This window comes from Crocodylus siamensis, chromosome 8, assembly GCF_052110815.1.
Source record: "Crocodylus siamensis isolate JL-2025a chromosome 8, ASM5211081v1, whole genome shotgun sequence".
NCBI classification, from domain to species: domain Eukaryota; kingdom Metazoa; phylum Chordata; order Crocodylia; family Crocodylidae; genus Crocodylus; species Crocodylus siamensis.
Genome location: NC_143402.1, coordinates 68,369,510 through 68,387,438, shown reverse-complemented (window position 1 = coordinate 68,387,438; position 17,929 = coordinate 68,369,510). Strand labels below are relative to the sequence as shown.

The window sequence follows — 17,929 nt, the reverse complement described above, 5'->3', positions numbered from 1 at the left end:
ATTTAGTTCCTGCCTTTGGCCAGAACCAGATGTTCAGGGGAAGAGGCCAGGAACCTCCATGGTGATGAGTTATAGAATAATTTACCAGGAAATTTTCTTCTGAACCCCTATTGAAGAGTGGCTGGCATAGGCTGTGAAGCATGGAAGTTGAACCCTGTTAATTTTCTTAGACTCAAATGTAACTTATTGCATCCCTATGACAGTATAATGGGTCTTATATCAGGCAAGGAGACTAAGACACGGTTGTCTTACACTAAAAGGAAATTTATTGAACCCTAGCAGATACAATTCTAATTAAGATTGAAGCGGCATTAACAGTTAAAAATTAGGTTTGTAGTTAGTCAAAGCAGATGCTCACCATCCCATAATGTTGTGAATACAACTTCACTGGTTGATCAGGCCATGGTGTCTTGTCTGGGGCTCCTGGTTCTCACATCTGATGTTGAGACACCATCTTGGATTGGTGACGGGATCTTTTCAGTCTTTCTTCAGGAGTGCCCCGAAGGGTACACTGTCTCCTCTCTTTATATACCATATAACTTGCATGTCTTAATACATAAAATTAACTTAAGCCTTCCTCCTAATGCATATTAATAATCTTGCTTCTGTTTGCCAAATATGGTTACCTTTACCTGAGATTTTATATTCTGCGGTAATCTTTTCGTTCTTAGGTGGGGGTAGGTTTTGCTCTGACTCTTTTGCCTGGGTTATACTTATTCAATTTAGTTAGCCAACTTCCTGATTCATTTTAAGTCAAGAACATTATTTTTCCATCTGCTCCTTTTTCAACCACGATTTAAGCTAAGCATGCAGCTTGAAAGCACAAAGGTCAAACCCAGGCCTGAAGGCCTCTGGGTCCCAACAAACTGGTTGTTCTCATTATCCCTGTACACGTCTACTGCCTTTTTATGAATGACTCAGAACTCCTACATTAACCAGAGGGACTCACTGCCACAGGGTATATGTGTGTCATGGAAACAGCTCTCAACAGGTTTTAAATGGCAGTTTTCTGCTCTGATAAAACTGGAACTGGGGTTTAAAGAAGGTTACATTGGGAAGTTTGAACTACCTTCTCCAAGTCATTCATTTTCTGTACCTCATTCATACTCTGCTTTCTGGGTCTCAGTTTAAAAACAGTCTCCAGATTTGTGATGCATAGGGGGAGATCAGTTTTGTTTCCCCCCCATGAGCTTCTTCTTTTTTTTCTACCAAGAAAATAACTGAGTGGCAAACTGAAGATACAGTAGAAAAGGAAAGACATAAGCTTTGGGAGCTGATGTAAAGGATACCTTTAGACTGGACTGAAGAAGGAATGTAGAACCCTCCTGAAATTAAGAATAACTAGTTGAGGGAAAGAGAAGGAAGTCAAGGATGAGATGGCTTTCCCATGTAAGAATAAAGGTATGTACAGTGTCAGAAAGATGTTTTGACAGTGTAGAGAGGGATAAGATCATTCAAGATATTGAGATAATCCTGCTGGAATACATGACCAAAGAATTAGTCTGAAGGATGGCTCCACTAGGCAGGGATTGTGATCTAGCCTGGGAAATTTGATGTAAGGCAGAGAAATCTAGGAACTAAGACAACCTGTCTCTAAATCAGATGAGGCATGGGACAAAGCATGGGACTAGCTGTGCTCCTGCTCTTCACTGATTGTTGGGGCAGGCGCTCAACTTGTGTGAATCAGCTCAGATCCTAACTGTTTTTTGAGCCCTGGCAAGAAGTAGAAAAACAATCAGGCAGTGCTTTTATTTCCAGTGGCTGGGGATCTTTCCTAGCTGCTGTGTGACTTCTTAGCAAGGAGTATTCATCCAAACAGTTGGGACTATGTCTGCTAAAAAAATCCCCCTTGAGACCAAGGGGTCTTATCCCCAGCTCTCGTGAAAACAAAAAAGATCATGAAAGGCCCATACCCATGGGAGAGCAGCCTGTGGTTATGCTGCTGGGTTCAGAGCACTGACCTCTTCAGGCTCTCATTGTATAGAAAAGGGGAGAGAAGCTTAAAGCAAAAAGTGGACCTGGGACTTTGATCCCTAAAGCTTCTTAACAAAACATGAACTCCTTCTAAAGAAAGAAGTTGAGTCTATTACCACCCAGTTTCCTTCTGATCCAGCTGATGTGGCTCTTGGGCTGCGAATTTTTTCCCAGAGAAAATCAGTGCTTCTTGCAGCTGAGTTGGAGTCCAGAAACCTTTGAAAGGGGTATTGTGTATGAGGACATGGGGGAGATCTTACAAGACCATGACCTTAGTGGGGAGGAAAAAATGCCCTGAAGACTCCATGCCAAACTGCAGCTTTTCCTCAGAATTTAAGACTTGGAGTATTTTAACTTCAAACTTTTCTGTCTCCTTTCCTGTAGTTCTTAACCTTTTTTGTGCCATGGACCCCTTTGGCAGTCTGGTGAAGCCTATGGACCCTTCTCAGAATAATGAGCGTCTGTAGACAGGAAGACTGCGAGCACATGTGATCTAGTGGTGGGTCTAATAACTACCGTAATTTCAAAGTAGTGATGAGCTTAAATGATATTTTGAGATATCTGCAACAACTGTAATGTGCTATGAAAATATCTGTGATTTCTACTGGTGACAAAGTCACAGGTACTGCTAATACTACTGTGGTTTGTTGCCTACATTCATAATTGAAGGAAATGCTAAGTTTCAGTTAGAGGTTAGTGAAAATAAAGATGTAATTTTTTTCCCATCCAAGTTCACGGACCCCCTGAAATCTATCCACAGACCCCTTGGGGGTCTGTGGACCCCAGGTTAAGAATCCCTGCTGTAGTGCAAGAGTGACATGGTAGTGGTCATGGTCCAGAAATGATGCTAGAGATGAGGATTGCTTATGGTGCTACCTTTTATTGAACCAACTGTGCAGCTGGGCTGAGAGACCGGACAAAGAGCATCTTGCATTCAAGAACTCGTCCAACTCTATCCCTGCTACATAGTTGATCCAATAAAAGACACCACCCTAAGCAACTCTCGGCTCTCCCTTCCTTTAATAATGCACCGGGAGGGGAAGGGAGGAACCTGAGCCCCCTTTGAGTGCTTCGGAAAGGGCCCTGCTTCCCTGCCCTCAGTTCCCCTCTGGGCTCTAGGGTGGAAGAGCCAGGACTGGAGGCGCCTGCCAGGGGCCGGCTCTGCCTTTCTGCGCTGCCGTGCGCTGGAAACCGCTGCCTTTGCAGGCGGGACTGGCAGGAGAGGAAGGACTGATGAAGTCCCGGGAGCCCGACTCGGCTCCCGGAGCTCCGTCCCGGACACTGGCGGCCCGGGGCCGAGAGCCGCGAGGGGCCCGGCCGGCGCTGTCCGCGGTGCTGACGCGGGCTGCGCCGGCGCCGGCTCCCGCTATCCCGGGACGGGCGGTCGGGCCGCTCCTCCCCCGGTGATGCAGCTGCACCGGGGCCGCGCTCGGCACTGACGCAGGGGATGCGGCCAGGCGGGGAGTGCCAGAGCGGGGCTGGCAGCGCTCATGCCTCCCCGGCCATGGACGCCAGGACAGCTGGCTCCTGGGACAGCTACAACGAGGATCTTCTGCACAAGGTAGGGGGGTGGAGGGGAAGTGGGCTGCTGCAAGAGGGGTCCCGGGGAAGAGCAGAAGTTGGCGTGGGGAGCTACGGGGTGAGAGCAGTGGCTCTGGGCTGGATCGCAAGTCTTTGCAAAGGGAGAGAGCTGGCACCCCCAGCCCTGGAGGACAGCAACTTTGCATGGTGACCTAATAGCTCCGCTGTCATCATCCCCCACCTCAGCCACACACCTCCCACCCCCGGCTTTATTGCAAGCAGGGCACAGCTATTTCAGAGGGGGTGGGAAACAAAACCAGCCCTTGAGTTGGCAAATCGGGACCAACCTTGTTAGTCCATCCAGCAGGTGAAGAATTGGCCCAGTGTAATGCGCAGTACAAGCAGCAGCCTGCTTGTGGGTTTGCATTAAGCACTAAGGTGTGTTGGGAAAGGAGGGAGATGGCCAGGCAGCTTCCACAAACCCCGTGTGCACCAGCAGCACAGGCTCGTGGAGCGGTGCTGGATCCCTGCCACGCTGCTGCAGCCAGCTTCATGCTGCAAACTCCTCTCAGAGCCCCAGCACTGCTCTGCAGATGAGGGGGCGGGGGTTGAAATGGGCTGTCCCATGCTGTCCTGCCCCAGAAGCCGTCTGCACACTGGGGAGACCAGTTCTGTGCTACTGGACTCCAGGCAGCATTGTGCTGTTGGCTGCTGGGGAGCCAGGAGGCCACCCGAGCCCCGGACTTTTCTTAAAAAGCCCTCATCTGCCTGTGAGTGCATTGGAATGGGTGGATCTGGCTTTTCTGAGAGAGCCTGTATCTCAAATAGCCTTGGGGTGATGATGTAGCCATGCTGATCCCAGAAAAATGCAAGGAGCAAGGACTTTTGTGGGTGAAATCTTGTACTGAACAAACTGTTGAGTTGGGGTGGGCAGAGATGAGCTTTGGGGTACCACTATAGCCTTCCTTCCCAAGCAGGTCAGCATGATGGGAGTAGCTGCCGCAGTCATCCTTAACCTCCTTGCTAGTTAGCAGTCTTTGCAGACAGGCCAGGAAGTGACTAGTTAGGGAGACTGCACTCACTCTGTCCTCTCCAAACTCAGCTACAGCAGCAGGGTTGGGTGGCAAGGATGCCTGCATTGCTACTGCCCATTCATTCTGGACTTTCCTCAATAGAGGAACTTTGTGAAACCAGCCCAACCTTTAATAAGAAGTCAAAGGAAAATGACCTAGATGGCAGGCAGGAGGTGGCTGTTATCCTGGGATGGTGGTCCCAAAGCAATGAGTTAGTAGCCAGGTTATCCAAGCAGCTCTGAGAGGCATCTCCTCTGCTGGTGTGGACTGGTAGCAGGCAAAGTGGAAAGTATTAAGGATGATTGCTGGTGTCTCTGTTTATAGATGAGCCATTATGCATCTTATTAGTTTAGACTTCCTGCTCCAGGAAATAGTCCTATTCATCTCAATTGGATTTCTCCCAGGGGTGAGAGCTAGATGGTTTGGCCCAGATTATCTTGTTAATAGCTAACAACTGCTTCCTCCTTTCACCCAGCATACATTGATATGCAGGAGGGCCCTTCTGGGGCAAAAAAGCTAAAGCTTTTTCAGCTCCAAACTGGGGTTTTGTTTTGTTCTTCATCTTAACTCTCCCTTCCCTATGAATGTTTTTCAGTTAACAGTCCGTGTCAGCAGAAATGAATTTGTCAGCAGAATTTGACTTCACAGCAGAATATATACCCAGGCTAATAGTCCCTCCAACTCCAGACTCTTAGAGCTAGCTTCTAGCTTACATGACAATTTGCTGCTCTTCCTGTCATGTTTGTTTTTCCAGCAGAAACCAGTTTACTTCTGCGATAAACATGCAAATTCAGCACTGTTTCAATGCATCTTATCTGGAACTGATTTTGATATGTTTTCCCTATTTTGGGACTGTCTAGCAGTCCCAAACAAGAGCCAGGGGGGAGATGGGTGAATAATATACTTTTTGATTCAGTAGCCAAGTCAGAAGAATAAAGAAAAAAATATGTTGGGGTTCAACTGAAAAGGGAGCGTCTGCCTCTGTGTCTGTCTTGGCTTCTTTGGGAAAACAAAAAGAGAAACCATGGGGGAAAATGCATTTTCAGTCAACCCAAAATGTTTCGTAGGACCCAAAGTGAAATATTTAAAGGGTTTAACACTGACTTAATTCTTTATTTGCCTTTTTAAGTGTTTAGCTAATTTTTAAAGAAAAATCAAAGCAGAACATTTTCTGTCCAAATAACACATTATGCAATATTTTTCAAAATGTTATTAGCTGCATGTTATTGATCCAAACTACTGTCCAAGATTTTGCTTTGAATTGGCCAATAGTTTCAATCCTACCTAAGACTGCAGTTCTTACCTCAGAGACTTTAATCTCAACTGAAGTCAAGGCACAACAAGTGAATGAAGCCAACACAAGGAGTGAGAGCAGAGGATGAGACAATCATAGTAAAGGTTTCTGTCTAGAAACATCATTGTGCTATATTGCCCCTTGCTTAAGGACTGGCATGCACTGGACCCTGTAGCCAGTCTAGATAAAATAATCCAAACCTTATGGCATATGTGGTTTGTTAGTGTAGCGGTGCTCATGTTGCATACACTGAGTGTGCTTCTCCCAAGCAGGATACACAGTTCCAGCAAATATCCTGACACTTATGTCTGCGTCTGCACTAGCTGCCTCTTTCCACTTCGACTATGCTGGGCTGACTGAAGCAGGCAAAGTTGTATGTAGACAAGGCCTAAGTGTTATGAGTTGCTTGTCTCCTATAATTAGCATTTTATATATGAGTCATAAGGAGGGGTCTGAAGGAGAAAGAGCCAGTGGTTGTGCTTGCCTGCAGATCAGCACAACTTTGCAGTGGTAAGGTTTTGTTAAGATGCGGTGCACTTCCATGAATACACTGCGCTTCTGCTGCGCTCTCCAGGTTCTAGCAGTATACAAGTCCCCAGCCACTGATCTGACTCACTAATGCCAGTGTTCGTGTGTTGCTGGCTGGGAGCCAAAGCACTTAAGTATGGCTCTGAGTACAAGCTGTTCCGTAGAAGTCGATGGAATCACTCAAATGCTCAGCACTGAAGCACGTATTTCTCTTGGACAGGGGTTAAGTGAGCTTCGTTGGGGTTCTTTGTACAGCTGTGAAAACAGTAGTGCATATTGGAGGTGGTGATGGGCAGCTAAGTACTTTCCTTCCAAAGTAGAAAGTGCTTGGGCAGCAACTTTTGTCAGTGTTCAGGCTGCCCTGAATAAATCTCAGAAAGAAGCTGTAATCCGAATCCAGAAGGAAACTGCTGAGATATGGCTGCAGAATGTTTTTTAAAAAAATGTATCAGCTGAAAAAATAAACCCTTCTGCCATGTGTGAGAAAGGGATGTTCCAGATACCTTCACAGAGAGAGCTATTGTTATGGTGTTAGAAGGAAATGATGCTCTTACTGGCTTGGAAAAGTTCTTGTGGTTATTTTAAGTGTGTGTGTGTGTGTGTGTGCGCGCGCGCACATGTGCGTGTGCACATGCAGTCAGACTTCAGGCTGTGTCTATGTAGCATCTAGTACAGACAGGTCCTGGGTTCAGGTTAGGGCTCCCAGAGGATACCACCGTTCCAACAACAACATGTCAGCTCTGAAGATGTTCCTGACAAGATTGCTCCTCTCCCCTGCGACTTCTCCTGACTCTTCCCCTCTGTTCAATGCTCATGTATATTTTATGAGCTAGTCTGTGTCCTGGGATTAAAATAATGGCTTCCATCATCCCTGCTTTGCTGTTCGATATGTTATGTGTCATCCGCATCCCAGTGCATTTTCCTCTACGGGACATGCATCAAGCTAGCATTAGTCTGTTTAATATGATCCATTTCTAACTCCTACATTGAAGTCTTGTGCCCTTTTGGGGATGTGGCATGAGAGATTGAGAGAAGGGCTTCTATGAATGAAGACGAGCACAAAGGCTTGTAGCTGAGTGTTGGCTAGAAGTGTATGTAATGAACGGGTCAGAAAAGATCGTGAAACCGAGTCTCCCTGCCTCGTAGCACAAGAGCATGGCTCATGGTGCCACAGGATATGTTCTATTTGGGACTGGTATGATGTTGGGAACTTAGCCACTCAACATGAAGCCTTGGGCTCCATGTGTCACAAGGGAGAGCCATCTGATGCTGGCTTAAGCAGCTCTGTTTCTCAGGAGAGCTCCTCTAGTCTAAAAGGACTTCAAAGTCTTTGGGAGATTTCTCCCTGGGAGCTCTGGAACCAGCACAAGATTTTTAGTGGTCCAGAACTGCACCACTGCTCCCCTGACAGGATTGTACCACTGCCCTTAGTCAGGTGGAAGGCAGATTGTAGGGCCCTTGGCTTAGAATGGAAAAGCAAAGCTCTCTCTGCAGCCGGTGCTGGCCACTGGCAGAAATAGGGTCCAGGCGATGATGGACTTCAGGTCTGGTGTTTCCTTCATGGCCACAGAGACCTGGATTTGAGCTGCTGTTCCAGCTCTCCCAGCATATGCCTGGCTCTTGGGGAAACAAATCCTCTCTCTAGGTTGTCTTTACAGCCTAGTGAAGCCTTACTCCTCTGCCACATTAGCCCAGTATATCCTGATGTAAATGGCTTAGTAATGTCTGTCAGCCACTTGCCAGCCCAGCTACAGGAGATGGAACTGCTCAGAGCCTTGCTGGCTCTTTGCTCCCTCCTCCCCACAAGCCCCATCCCATCAGCTTTCATCAGCTGCCCACTTTGAGTCGACAGCCTTGTTTTTTCCAACACTGTTTGTACAGATTAGAATGAGTAGAGGGACTCCACATGGGACTTTTCCTTTGTCAGCTTGATGGGATCTTGGGCAAGCTGGCTGGGTATTGTTTGGGCAAGATCTGCCCCCTCAACCATCTTGGCGCATATGAGTTATCTACACTGGCAGGGTGTGAACACAGTGAGGTTACCCCATGCCATATAATGTGTGTAACCCACAGCTTCTGTAGGCATGGGGTGGTTTGAACACCGTAGCGCATTTGAACCTCAGGTTCAAGGCCCTGTCCAACCGGCTCAGCCTGCCATCCTTACCTGGAAGATGGACTGAGGGACTTGTTCTTCAGGTGGTCATGCTTACCGGGGCAAGAAACAGACCCTTAGAAGCATTTAGAGGCTTTGCTCTCATTTACAAGATGGGGAATCTAGGTTCAAAACCTCTTTCCACCCTACCCACAGCAGTGGTTTGGACACTAATTGCTAAGCCACACAGCATTTTAGGACAGCCTCAGTCTCTGGTTGGAGCTGTGTTTTGTGTAAAGTACTCGCATTCAGCATGGAAGAGCAGGGGCAAATTGGGGGCAGGACAGGGGGCAGTGGCACAGCTATACCCCCTTTCACAGCCAAGCGCTCTGGGTTCAACCAGCAGACGCTTGCACAGTGAATTCTCTGCTGGGTGGAAGAGAACATGAACAGCTCTATCGCACCATGGTGAGGACAAGACACTCCCCTGGGAGAGGGGATATTTTGATGACAATCCTTCTGAATCAGGCAGAGAGGAGGGATTTGGTCCTGGGGCTTCTGCATCCTAGGAAATGCTTAAACCGCTGGGGTAGAGAGGGCGCTGTTCTATAAATGACACCCACTCTTTTAGTAAGAAATGCCCCCAAATAAAAACTCCAAATGAAAAGTTTTCCTCAATCTAAAATGCATTTTTTTTGATTCACTGAGTATATTTTGCATTTGCATTGGTGCCACCTGTTTTCTCCTTTGGCAGCTAAGAGACCCATTCCTTGCACACCCCCATTCAGGACTGGGCCCTTCAAAATGAATGTTACTTTCTAGTTGCTCTGTCTCACCTCTAGACACTGCTGGCTAAACACCATGTCATTTGTATTCAATTGCTTTCTTTTTTCTCTCTCTCTCTATCTTCTGTGCATATGCCATTCTCCTTGAGTTGAAACTAGCTTGCATCTGGCATAAGCCCTTTGTGGGGAACTTTTTCCAGTGTCCACATTCTCATGTGTTTGGCTCTGCTGGGAGACACTGGACCTTCCTATTGTCTACTGGGTCCAGCAAAGGACTGAGATGCAGACATGAGCAATGCTCTTTAGACTCTCCTATGAAATTAAATCAAGAAGGTGATAATCCCCCTCTAGCCTTGCATCCATTTCCATTCGTCTGGAGTTTCCTTGATTTGCTGCGGCTCCCAGCAAAGCTGTGAATTGGAGCAGAACTAGTGACTCTCACTGGGGTGTTTGCTGTCTCTCTCTTCCTGCCTGTTTTATTCTGTTCTCTCTTCTCTCCCCCTGCCGAGATTCGAACAGATCTCGTTAGCACGCTGTCCTGTGAGCCATGCACACAGATTCTTTCTCTTGGTAAGATAACAGTAATTTTAGTCTCAGTTGTAGTCTTTGCTTCTCTATCTTTTTAAAATGTAAACACAGACCTGAGTTTCACTTCCTTTGTGTTACTTCCCAATGCTTTTTCCAGCTTGGTTAGGAGATTCCAGGTGTGTGCTTTCATTATACCTTTTCTCACTCAGGTGATCCAATGAAAAATAAAATTGGACTTGGAATAAATTGGACTTGCAACTCCTCCTGTTTTCTAAACATTTAATTTTTAACTATTGGAAACAGTAGTTTCTTTCCCAACACTGGGTTTGGTGGGACGGCTAGGGCTCTGATCTTATAGAAAGCACTCAGTATGAGAGGGATACAATACACTCAGAAAGATAATATCCAAGAGGCAAATTTCACCAATTATTTTACTATAGAGATCTGATGCATGCTTAATATTAAGTCCCATTTACCCTGCTCGCTCTGTGTGTGTATGCTTCTGCAACAGTCAACTATGGAGCTGCATTGTGATACCAACCCCCTGATAAAATAAGTCCCCCAAAAGTATGGAACTACTGTCCATATGCTCTGCTGCAATCTTCCTAGTAACCTCACAACTTTAAATGTCTTATTTCCTGCTGAAATTTCCAGGCAGGTGACATACAAATTTGCAAGCCAGGATCAGAGGCAGAAAAGTGATATTGGCTGGTTTGCTTTCTTATGTATATTTTTAAGTGCTTGGGTGATTATTGTGAGCTCCCATTGTAATAAGTGATGAAGCAATTCACAGCCCGCTTATATTTTACAAATTCCATGTAAATTATTGACAAGTGAGTCAGCTTTTGATAAAAGGCTATCTCTGTCAACCCTGTGCATGTGAGGCTTTCTGTGTTCCCTCTTGCTAGCTTTCCTTCCTACATAATTCATGTGCTCTTTATTAACTTTTTCCTGAGGAGGACAGTCCTGGAGCAAAAACAGGGGTTATTATAATGCTGTTTGGATATGACTGCATTGTGTGGCTTTTCCAGGTGCAGACTCCATCCTAAGCCAGGGTGTCTCTTAGCAGCTGTCAGTTCCTTGTAATAAAGCTCTAGTCACCTTATTGAATGTGCCCACTTTGAACCAGATCCTGAACTCTGCCTGGATCAATGTGGACATGTCCACGACCCCAGCTGCTCCTGGCCCAGCATGAACTGGACCCAGTACAAAACCAGAGGTGGATAGCTGAGGGGTTACCTCACTAGTCTTTTCCAAAGCCCTCACCAGGACTGGGAACCAGACCCTCAGCTGCTGTAGGCAGGCAGAGCTCCTACAGCAGCAGTGCAGTGGCACCATCAGGGTGGAGTCCTGGGCTCCCATTTATGAATGCACTCCTGCCCCGCGCTTAATTATGCCCAGACCCAAAGGCTGTTCCTAACGGACAAGCAGCCTGGAAAAATTTTACCTGTATTTGCATACAGTGGATGTAGGCAGACCAACCTGGCTACAACCAACACCCCCCAGGTACAATAGAAACATTCATGAGTGCAGATTCAGCTACAGGCTGCTGCCCATGAGCTCTGGGGGGGGCGGGGAGGCAAGACTGGGATTTAGGGCTCTATCCTGCAGGCGCTGAGCAGGGAAGGTGCTGATTGGTTAAACCAAACTAATTCCCTGGAATGCAATGGCTTTGATGTGCCTGCCCGTGGCTTTTCCAACACTTTCTGATGGAGTGTGGCCTGCCAGGCAGGTCTCTATTGTTGGTGCTCAGGAGCCCAAGTTTCCATGGATCCCTGCTCTGAGCAGGCCTCCCATGCAGATGGCTTTGGAGTCAGGACCTCATGGCTTCCAGGCTCCTTGCCCAGAGCTGGGAGCCTGCATGCCTGGAAACCCTCAGCTTGAGGTGGGGTTGCAGGGGCTCCTAGGGCCCCTGAAGCACAGGCTCCAACCCTCCTGGCTTAGCCCTGGCCCTGTGAGCTTGTAGGCTCCTGGCTTCCCTTTGCTCCAGAAGGCTGAGGGGCTGCTGGAGAAGTCACAACTTGAGAGGAGCTTTGGAGCTGGACCTCCCAAGCTGAATAGCATTTGGGGATACTCAGAACAAAAATGCTGCAAGTATTTTTCCAACTCACCTTTGTGGATTTTGCCCTTATGCTTTAAAGCTCCTACCTTTGCCTTCTGAAATGCATGGGAGAGCTTTTCCATGCACGTTGGAATTCCCTGCCTAAATGGAGCTCGACTTCCCAGCTCCAGTACTGAGCACTACGGCTGAATCCAGCAAAGTGGTAGACTACATGCTTCTAAACCCCTTTGGCCTGATGCTGCCTCATGGAATCAATGGGAATTTTCATCTTTACCTTCAGTGGGAACAGGATCCAGCCCAAGAATTGCCAGATTTAAGTGAGGCTCTTCTTGTCCTTGGATGAGGAGCGTGATTCTAAGGGCTCTTCTGAGCTGGACTCAAGTAGAGCTGATGAGAGATTCTCTTAGCACGGGGTGAATTACTCCATCTCAAGGGCTGCAGGAACTGGCCTTTTGGGAACAAGGAACAAGTGATGGCAATGATGCAACAGAGCTCCCTGATGTCTGCATGGAAGCTTTCAGAGTAATACATGAGCTCTTCACTACCAGTGGAACTGCAGAGAGGCTCCCTCGCTGCTCAGCACCATAGAAACACACAGTGGAAACTCATTCAGGACGTGCCCTGACAGAAATAGCATCTGGTGGTTCCAGCCCTAGAGACTTGCTCCCTGCCAGCTCCTGGTTAGCACACCAAGCCTGTTTACATTGGCACTGGGGGGGGGGGGGGGGGGGCAGTGAGATGATGCCAACACACATCAGATGTCAAGGAATGACTTAAAACACAAGCAGACAGGAGGTGAGGTTCCAGCAATGCAAAGGGCTGCAGTGAAGCACTAGAATATTGACTCGAGGACTCTGCTTGACATTGGACTTCATAGGGTACCAGGCCATGGGAGATGAGTACTTGGGCATTGGACTCCGTCAACTTGTGGTTGATTATAAAATAAAGAAAGGAGACTGAAAGCCTAGACCAGGCATTGGGCAGAATCAGAGTCAAGCTACGTTCTTTCTTGGTTCTGCCCCCAACCTGCCTGACTAGGGCTACCGTGCAATCCTCTCTAGCTGTAATAGCAGGATAATTTTAGGCTAGATATCAGGAGGTGCTACTTCACGGTCAGGGCGGCTAGGGTCTGGAACCAACTTCCAAGAGAAGTGGTGCTGGCTCCTACCCTGGGGGTGTTTAAGAGGAGGTTAGATGAACACCTTGCTGGGGTCATTTGACCCCAGTACTCTTTCCTGCCATGGCAGGGCATCAGACTAGATGATCTACTCAGGTCCCTGCTGACCCTAGAAACTATGAAACTATGATACCCACCTTGGGCAGAAACCCACTGAGATCTGCAGTTGAAAAGCGCTCTCGGTGAGAGCCAAGTATTAGTCTGTGGGTGTTTTCCAATAGATTGAATGTGTTGTGTCCCCTTAGTTTTGAGAAGACAAAGGAATGGGGATGACTCAAAAGTGGCCTTAGTTCATCTTAACACAGGTGGAAAATGTGATTTAGTTAAATCAATGCAAATCTGTGTGGATGCTCCTGAATCGGTTCTAATTGCAGTATCAATTTAGCAATGTGTCTGTAAACTTAGCAACGGCAGGTAAAGCAATGTGACTTAGCATGACATGAGATCTGTTTGATGCTTGGGCATTTTGAATGTTCCTTTCTTCCCTATTGGGACAAAAAAAGACATTGCCTAGGAGATAGCAGAAACACTTTTGTTTTGAGAACTTCAAGCACTTTGTTCCAACATTTGTATTAATTAGAAATTAATGTTAAAATGAAGCAGGCTGGCTTTGTTGCAATGAAATGTGTGTGAGGTTTTTCTTTTTCTGCTAAAATTAGTCTCTTCCCACTAAACAATTCAATTTCATGGAACTGGCCTTTCTAATGGAAAAATTTCCATAGGGGACTTCTCAACCAGCAGACTGGTTGAGCTGATTTGAGCATGCCAGCTCACAAAGTTGCACTGATTCCTTTAAGTGGAACCAGTAATAAATAGCCACCCTTGTTTAATTGAAAAGTGTTTAGGTGCCAATCGAATCCAGTTCAAAAAAGACTGAACCCTGGTACTAGTTGAAAAGTCCTATTCATTTCAGTGGGACCAATATCTGGCCTGCTGCACATGGTTTTTTTTATATTTCTTTTCCTTCTACAAACATTTGAAAACTGCACAGCTATAGGAGTCAATTTGTGCCTTGTGCACCAGTGCCCACAGGGCTTTAAAAATGAAATCATACATAATATAAAGAGGACTGGAAAGGAGAGATTGATCATTAGTGCTAGAAAGTTTCCATTGAGGGAAGTGGATTTCCATATCCAGCAAGCACGTCCACGGATCTGTGTTAGTCTACAGACTTGGCAAAAGGGCATTTTGGATTTGGATTCGACTGGCAAAGGCTTGCCCACGCCTGTGGTGAGAAAACTGTTGCCTAAGCAGAAAGGCTAAGAATTGGGAGCCCCTTCATGCTAAACCCATGTCTAACATTGACTCCTTCACTGGCTTTGGGCACATCACTTACTGTCTCTCTCTCGGATACTATAGCTTTACTCCCTGCCTTGCAGGTGCACTGTGAGAGTTAAACAGTATTTACTAAGTATTCTGCAGGCCAGAAAACAGAGCTGCATGACTCTTATGTCATGGTATTGCAAATATAGAACCCGAAGGGTAAAGGAGCTGTGAATACGCTGAATGAATGTATTGTGAAGAGAGCATCTTGTACTGGAAAAGTTGGTCAAGTGAATAATTTATAGCAGTGTTATGCCTGAGGCACCACGTGTGTGCACATCAGCCTACAGCAGAGAGGGCTAGTGTATATTAATCATTTGGGGCCTCATCCAAAATCCAATGATTTATATGCAAAGATTTCTATTGATTTTAATGCCCATTGGCTGAGGAGACTAATCCTGGAGGCTTTACCCAGGCAAAACACCCAGGGTCAGACTTTCTTCCATCTATTAGGCCTGCAATTGCATTTAGGCATCTAAGCGTGAGTCTCTTCCAGCCTGCCAAGTCCCTGAAATGCTGTCAATGTGAAAGGTGGGTGGGCCCTTCTCCTCACTGCTTTTTGTGACTCTGTCTTAAGGGTCAGATGATAGCAAGTTACAAAACTAGATGCATTAATGGCTTTTCAGGACTTGAACAGAGTGGAATAAAATCTAAGCCCATTTTATATTCTCAAGGGGTGGGATAGAATCTGGCCCCAAGCCAGGATGAGGGGACACAGAATTTGGCATAGTGCGGTCCTGAGACTATCACACCTGGAAAGGTTCCTGCCTCAGCTCGCCCCCACCCCGACAAACCCTTTCATGCAGTTATATCTGATGGAGAAGGTCCAGGCCACATCAGCATTCAAAGGGTTCAAATAAAGTGCTTGGGTTCCAGAAGACCACCTGATGAACACAGACACTGGGACTGAGCCACATTGATACTGGATTTAAATCCTGCTGATGTCAGTGGAAATCATTTCCATGGGTTTAGGAGCAGGCCCTGGGTCCACATCCTCCGAGTGAGAGTCCTGGATTTTGAATTGCACGCCATCTACTCTGACTTGCTGCATGTGACAGGCCATCCAATGGTACCCAGCTACACCTCTGTGGATCCCAAGAATTTAGTGCATTTTCCAGTCATGGGAATTAACTAGTTGATTAACTAGTTAAAAAGTTAATTAAATGGCTAACTTTTAACTTTAACTAGTTACATTTTTCAGCTGTCAACTTTTAACTTCAGTTTAAAAAAAGAGGTTAACTTTAACTTTTTTAAAGTATAAGTTAACACAAGTTGAAATCCAGCTTTTCCAGAGTTTTTCCTGACACAGCCACTATCTAGGACTTACATGGAACGACATTTCTTTATTGAAACTCTAGGACTTGTTTAAGAGACAGAGAGTAGTGTGCCTTCCTATGAGAGGTGGTCTCTTATGAACTACAAGTCCCAGAATTCCTTAGTTCACATTGGCATTTTCTGTGCATTTGCCGAAGTCAACAGGGAGCCAGTCGGCTGCAGGAGAGGAAACAAGCACAAGCAAGCAGAGACATTGATCCCAGCAACAGTGGGAGCAAGTAGTGAGGGTGAAGCGGGTGATGACAGAGACACAGTGCACAGGACGGTGCACGGAGTAGGACCCTTGGAGCACTTGGGCGGCTCAGGTCCTCAACCCCCAGAACGAGGCCGGGAGCTCAGTGCAGGAGGCGCTGCATGGAGGGTCCAGGAGTGGACCAAGCCTGGTGCTGCACGAGGGAGCCGAGTTCTCCAACTCACAGCAAAAGGTTGAGTCCAGGGAGCCAGATGGTGCTCAGGTTACTGAGCCAGCCAGCAGGGCCGAGCCAGAGGCCACAGAAGCCCTGCATAGCGGAGCCCTGTTCCAGGGGACAGTGATACCTCCCCCCCGCAAAACCCACTGCAGGCAAAAGAGCAGCCTAGCGCAGAGGACAAGGACCACTCTCCAGGCCTGGGTGCCGTGAGTTGCAGGGAAAAGATGATTCCCACATGATGCTTAAAGCGGTTCGTTTCTCTGGAGGCCACCAAAATCACAGACACACGCTCATTAGATGGCACAAAAGGTGTATTTGCAAATAGGGTCAGAGCAGAGTCAAAAACTCAGATTACTCTGAACCCGCCAAGGAATTTTGCAGGCTGTATTTATCTTTTTCCTCCTGGGCACGTGTGCAGAAACAGGAACTCTTACAGCTCACTTCCGTTTCATACAAGCATACATGTGGTTACATCACTACATGCATCGCATGTATAGTATAATTAACTACTTAAGTATGCAGGGCGGAGAGGTAAATATGCATCAGCTAATTAAGCATGCTCAGAGACTACTATAGGTCACCAAGAGTTCAAACCCCCCCCCCTTCAAGGACACAGTCAGTTGAATTCCAGCTTCTGTAACCTGTATGAGAAAGGCTAGGGAGAAGCTGGGGGAGAGTCTGCGATTTAGTATAAGAAAAGCTGTGGCAAGGCTGGGCAAGGAAAAAAGTCCTTGGCAGTGTTTCTTCCTTATCAGGTGCAAGATGCAAGCTGTGCATTTCTAACAATACTCCATTTCTAACAATATTCCATTTCTAACACACAGGAGAGGAGAGTCCCTGCCTCCCCCCTCCAGTTAATTAAGGGCTCCTGAAAGGGAAGGTCCCACTGAGAGGGCCCCCCTGAAGTTACCAGCTTCTTTATAGGGCTTGGGAAAAGCCCAAAGGCATTGAGGTTTCCCCTCAGGATTGAGTTTATCTTTGGGGTTTACCTGTTTCAGTTCAGATACTAACCTGTGACTTACCTGTCTCTGGAGCATTGGTATAAGGTTTTATGTCATTTACGCAGAGGGTGTTGTTTATGTTACTGGTTTAGCTATCTTATACATATATCTATGCATTACACATCTGTTTATATCCCTGTTCCTTTCCCTTGTGATAAGTTAATGTACATAAAGGTGTATATAGTTAGGTCCCCTGACTGTCCTGGCCTGGTTCTTTAGGGACGGAGGGAAACCAAGTGGTCTGCAGTTCGCACCCCACAGCACACCTGCCAGCCTACAATCCCCTTCAGTTGGAGAAGAGGAGTATATACCCAAGTTACCTGGGCTACAGCAGCTTTTGCTGAAGTTCAATAAGCATGTTTAAACCATTTCTGCTATGCAACTGAGCAGTCTTTTTCTCATTTAAACTGATTTTCTCATTTCAGTCTAATTTTGATTTTCAGACACTTTCATTATTTCTAATTCAAATGTATTTCATACCCTTTTGTTACCTTTTGAGCAAGAAAAAATTGTAACAACAGAGATTTTCTGTGGAAACAGCTTTCATTTGTCACCGGGCTATGAATAACTCCTTTCTATTTTTCTGGTATACTTACACGATGCATTGACTTTTACAAAGTACTTCACATGGAGAGGGTGAGAAGGATCTAACATTACATAGGTATTGGTAAATTGTTATTCTGAAAACCGTATGACAAGTATAACATTGTTTGCAGGTAAAGCAGGATGAGTTCTGAGTAAATTAGTGTGCTTCTGTCGGCTTATGGAAAAGAAACCCACTCATTGCATTTGAAAATGAAAAATGATCCTAAGAGGCAATTCACTG

The 17,929-nt window shown here is 46.5% G+C and overlaps 1 protein-coding gene across 1 annotated transcript in view; it reads left to right on the top strand.

The window, feature by feature from the left end:
• The first annotated feature begins 3,295 nt into the window (after positions 1-3,295).
• RAB37 (RAB37, member RAS oncogene family) overlaps positions 3,296-17,929 on the top strand; it is a 51,736-nt gene continuing 37,102 nt past the window's right edge. Inside the window, exon 1 of the mRNA XM_090059852.1 lies at positions 3,296-3,535. Coding sequence (XP_089915978.1) covers positions 3,422-3,535 — 114 coding nt within the window. The 5' untranslated portion in view covers positions 3,296-3,421. The remainder of the gene's footprint in view (positions 3,536-17,929) is intronic.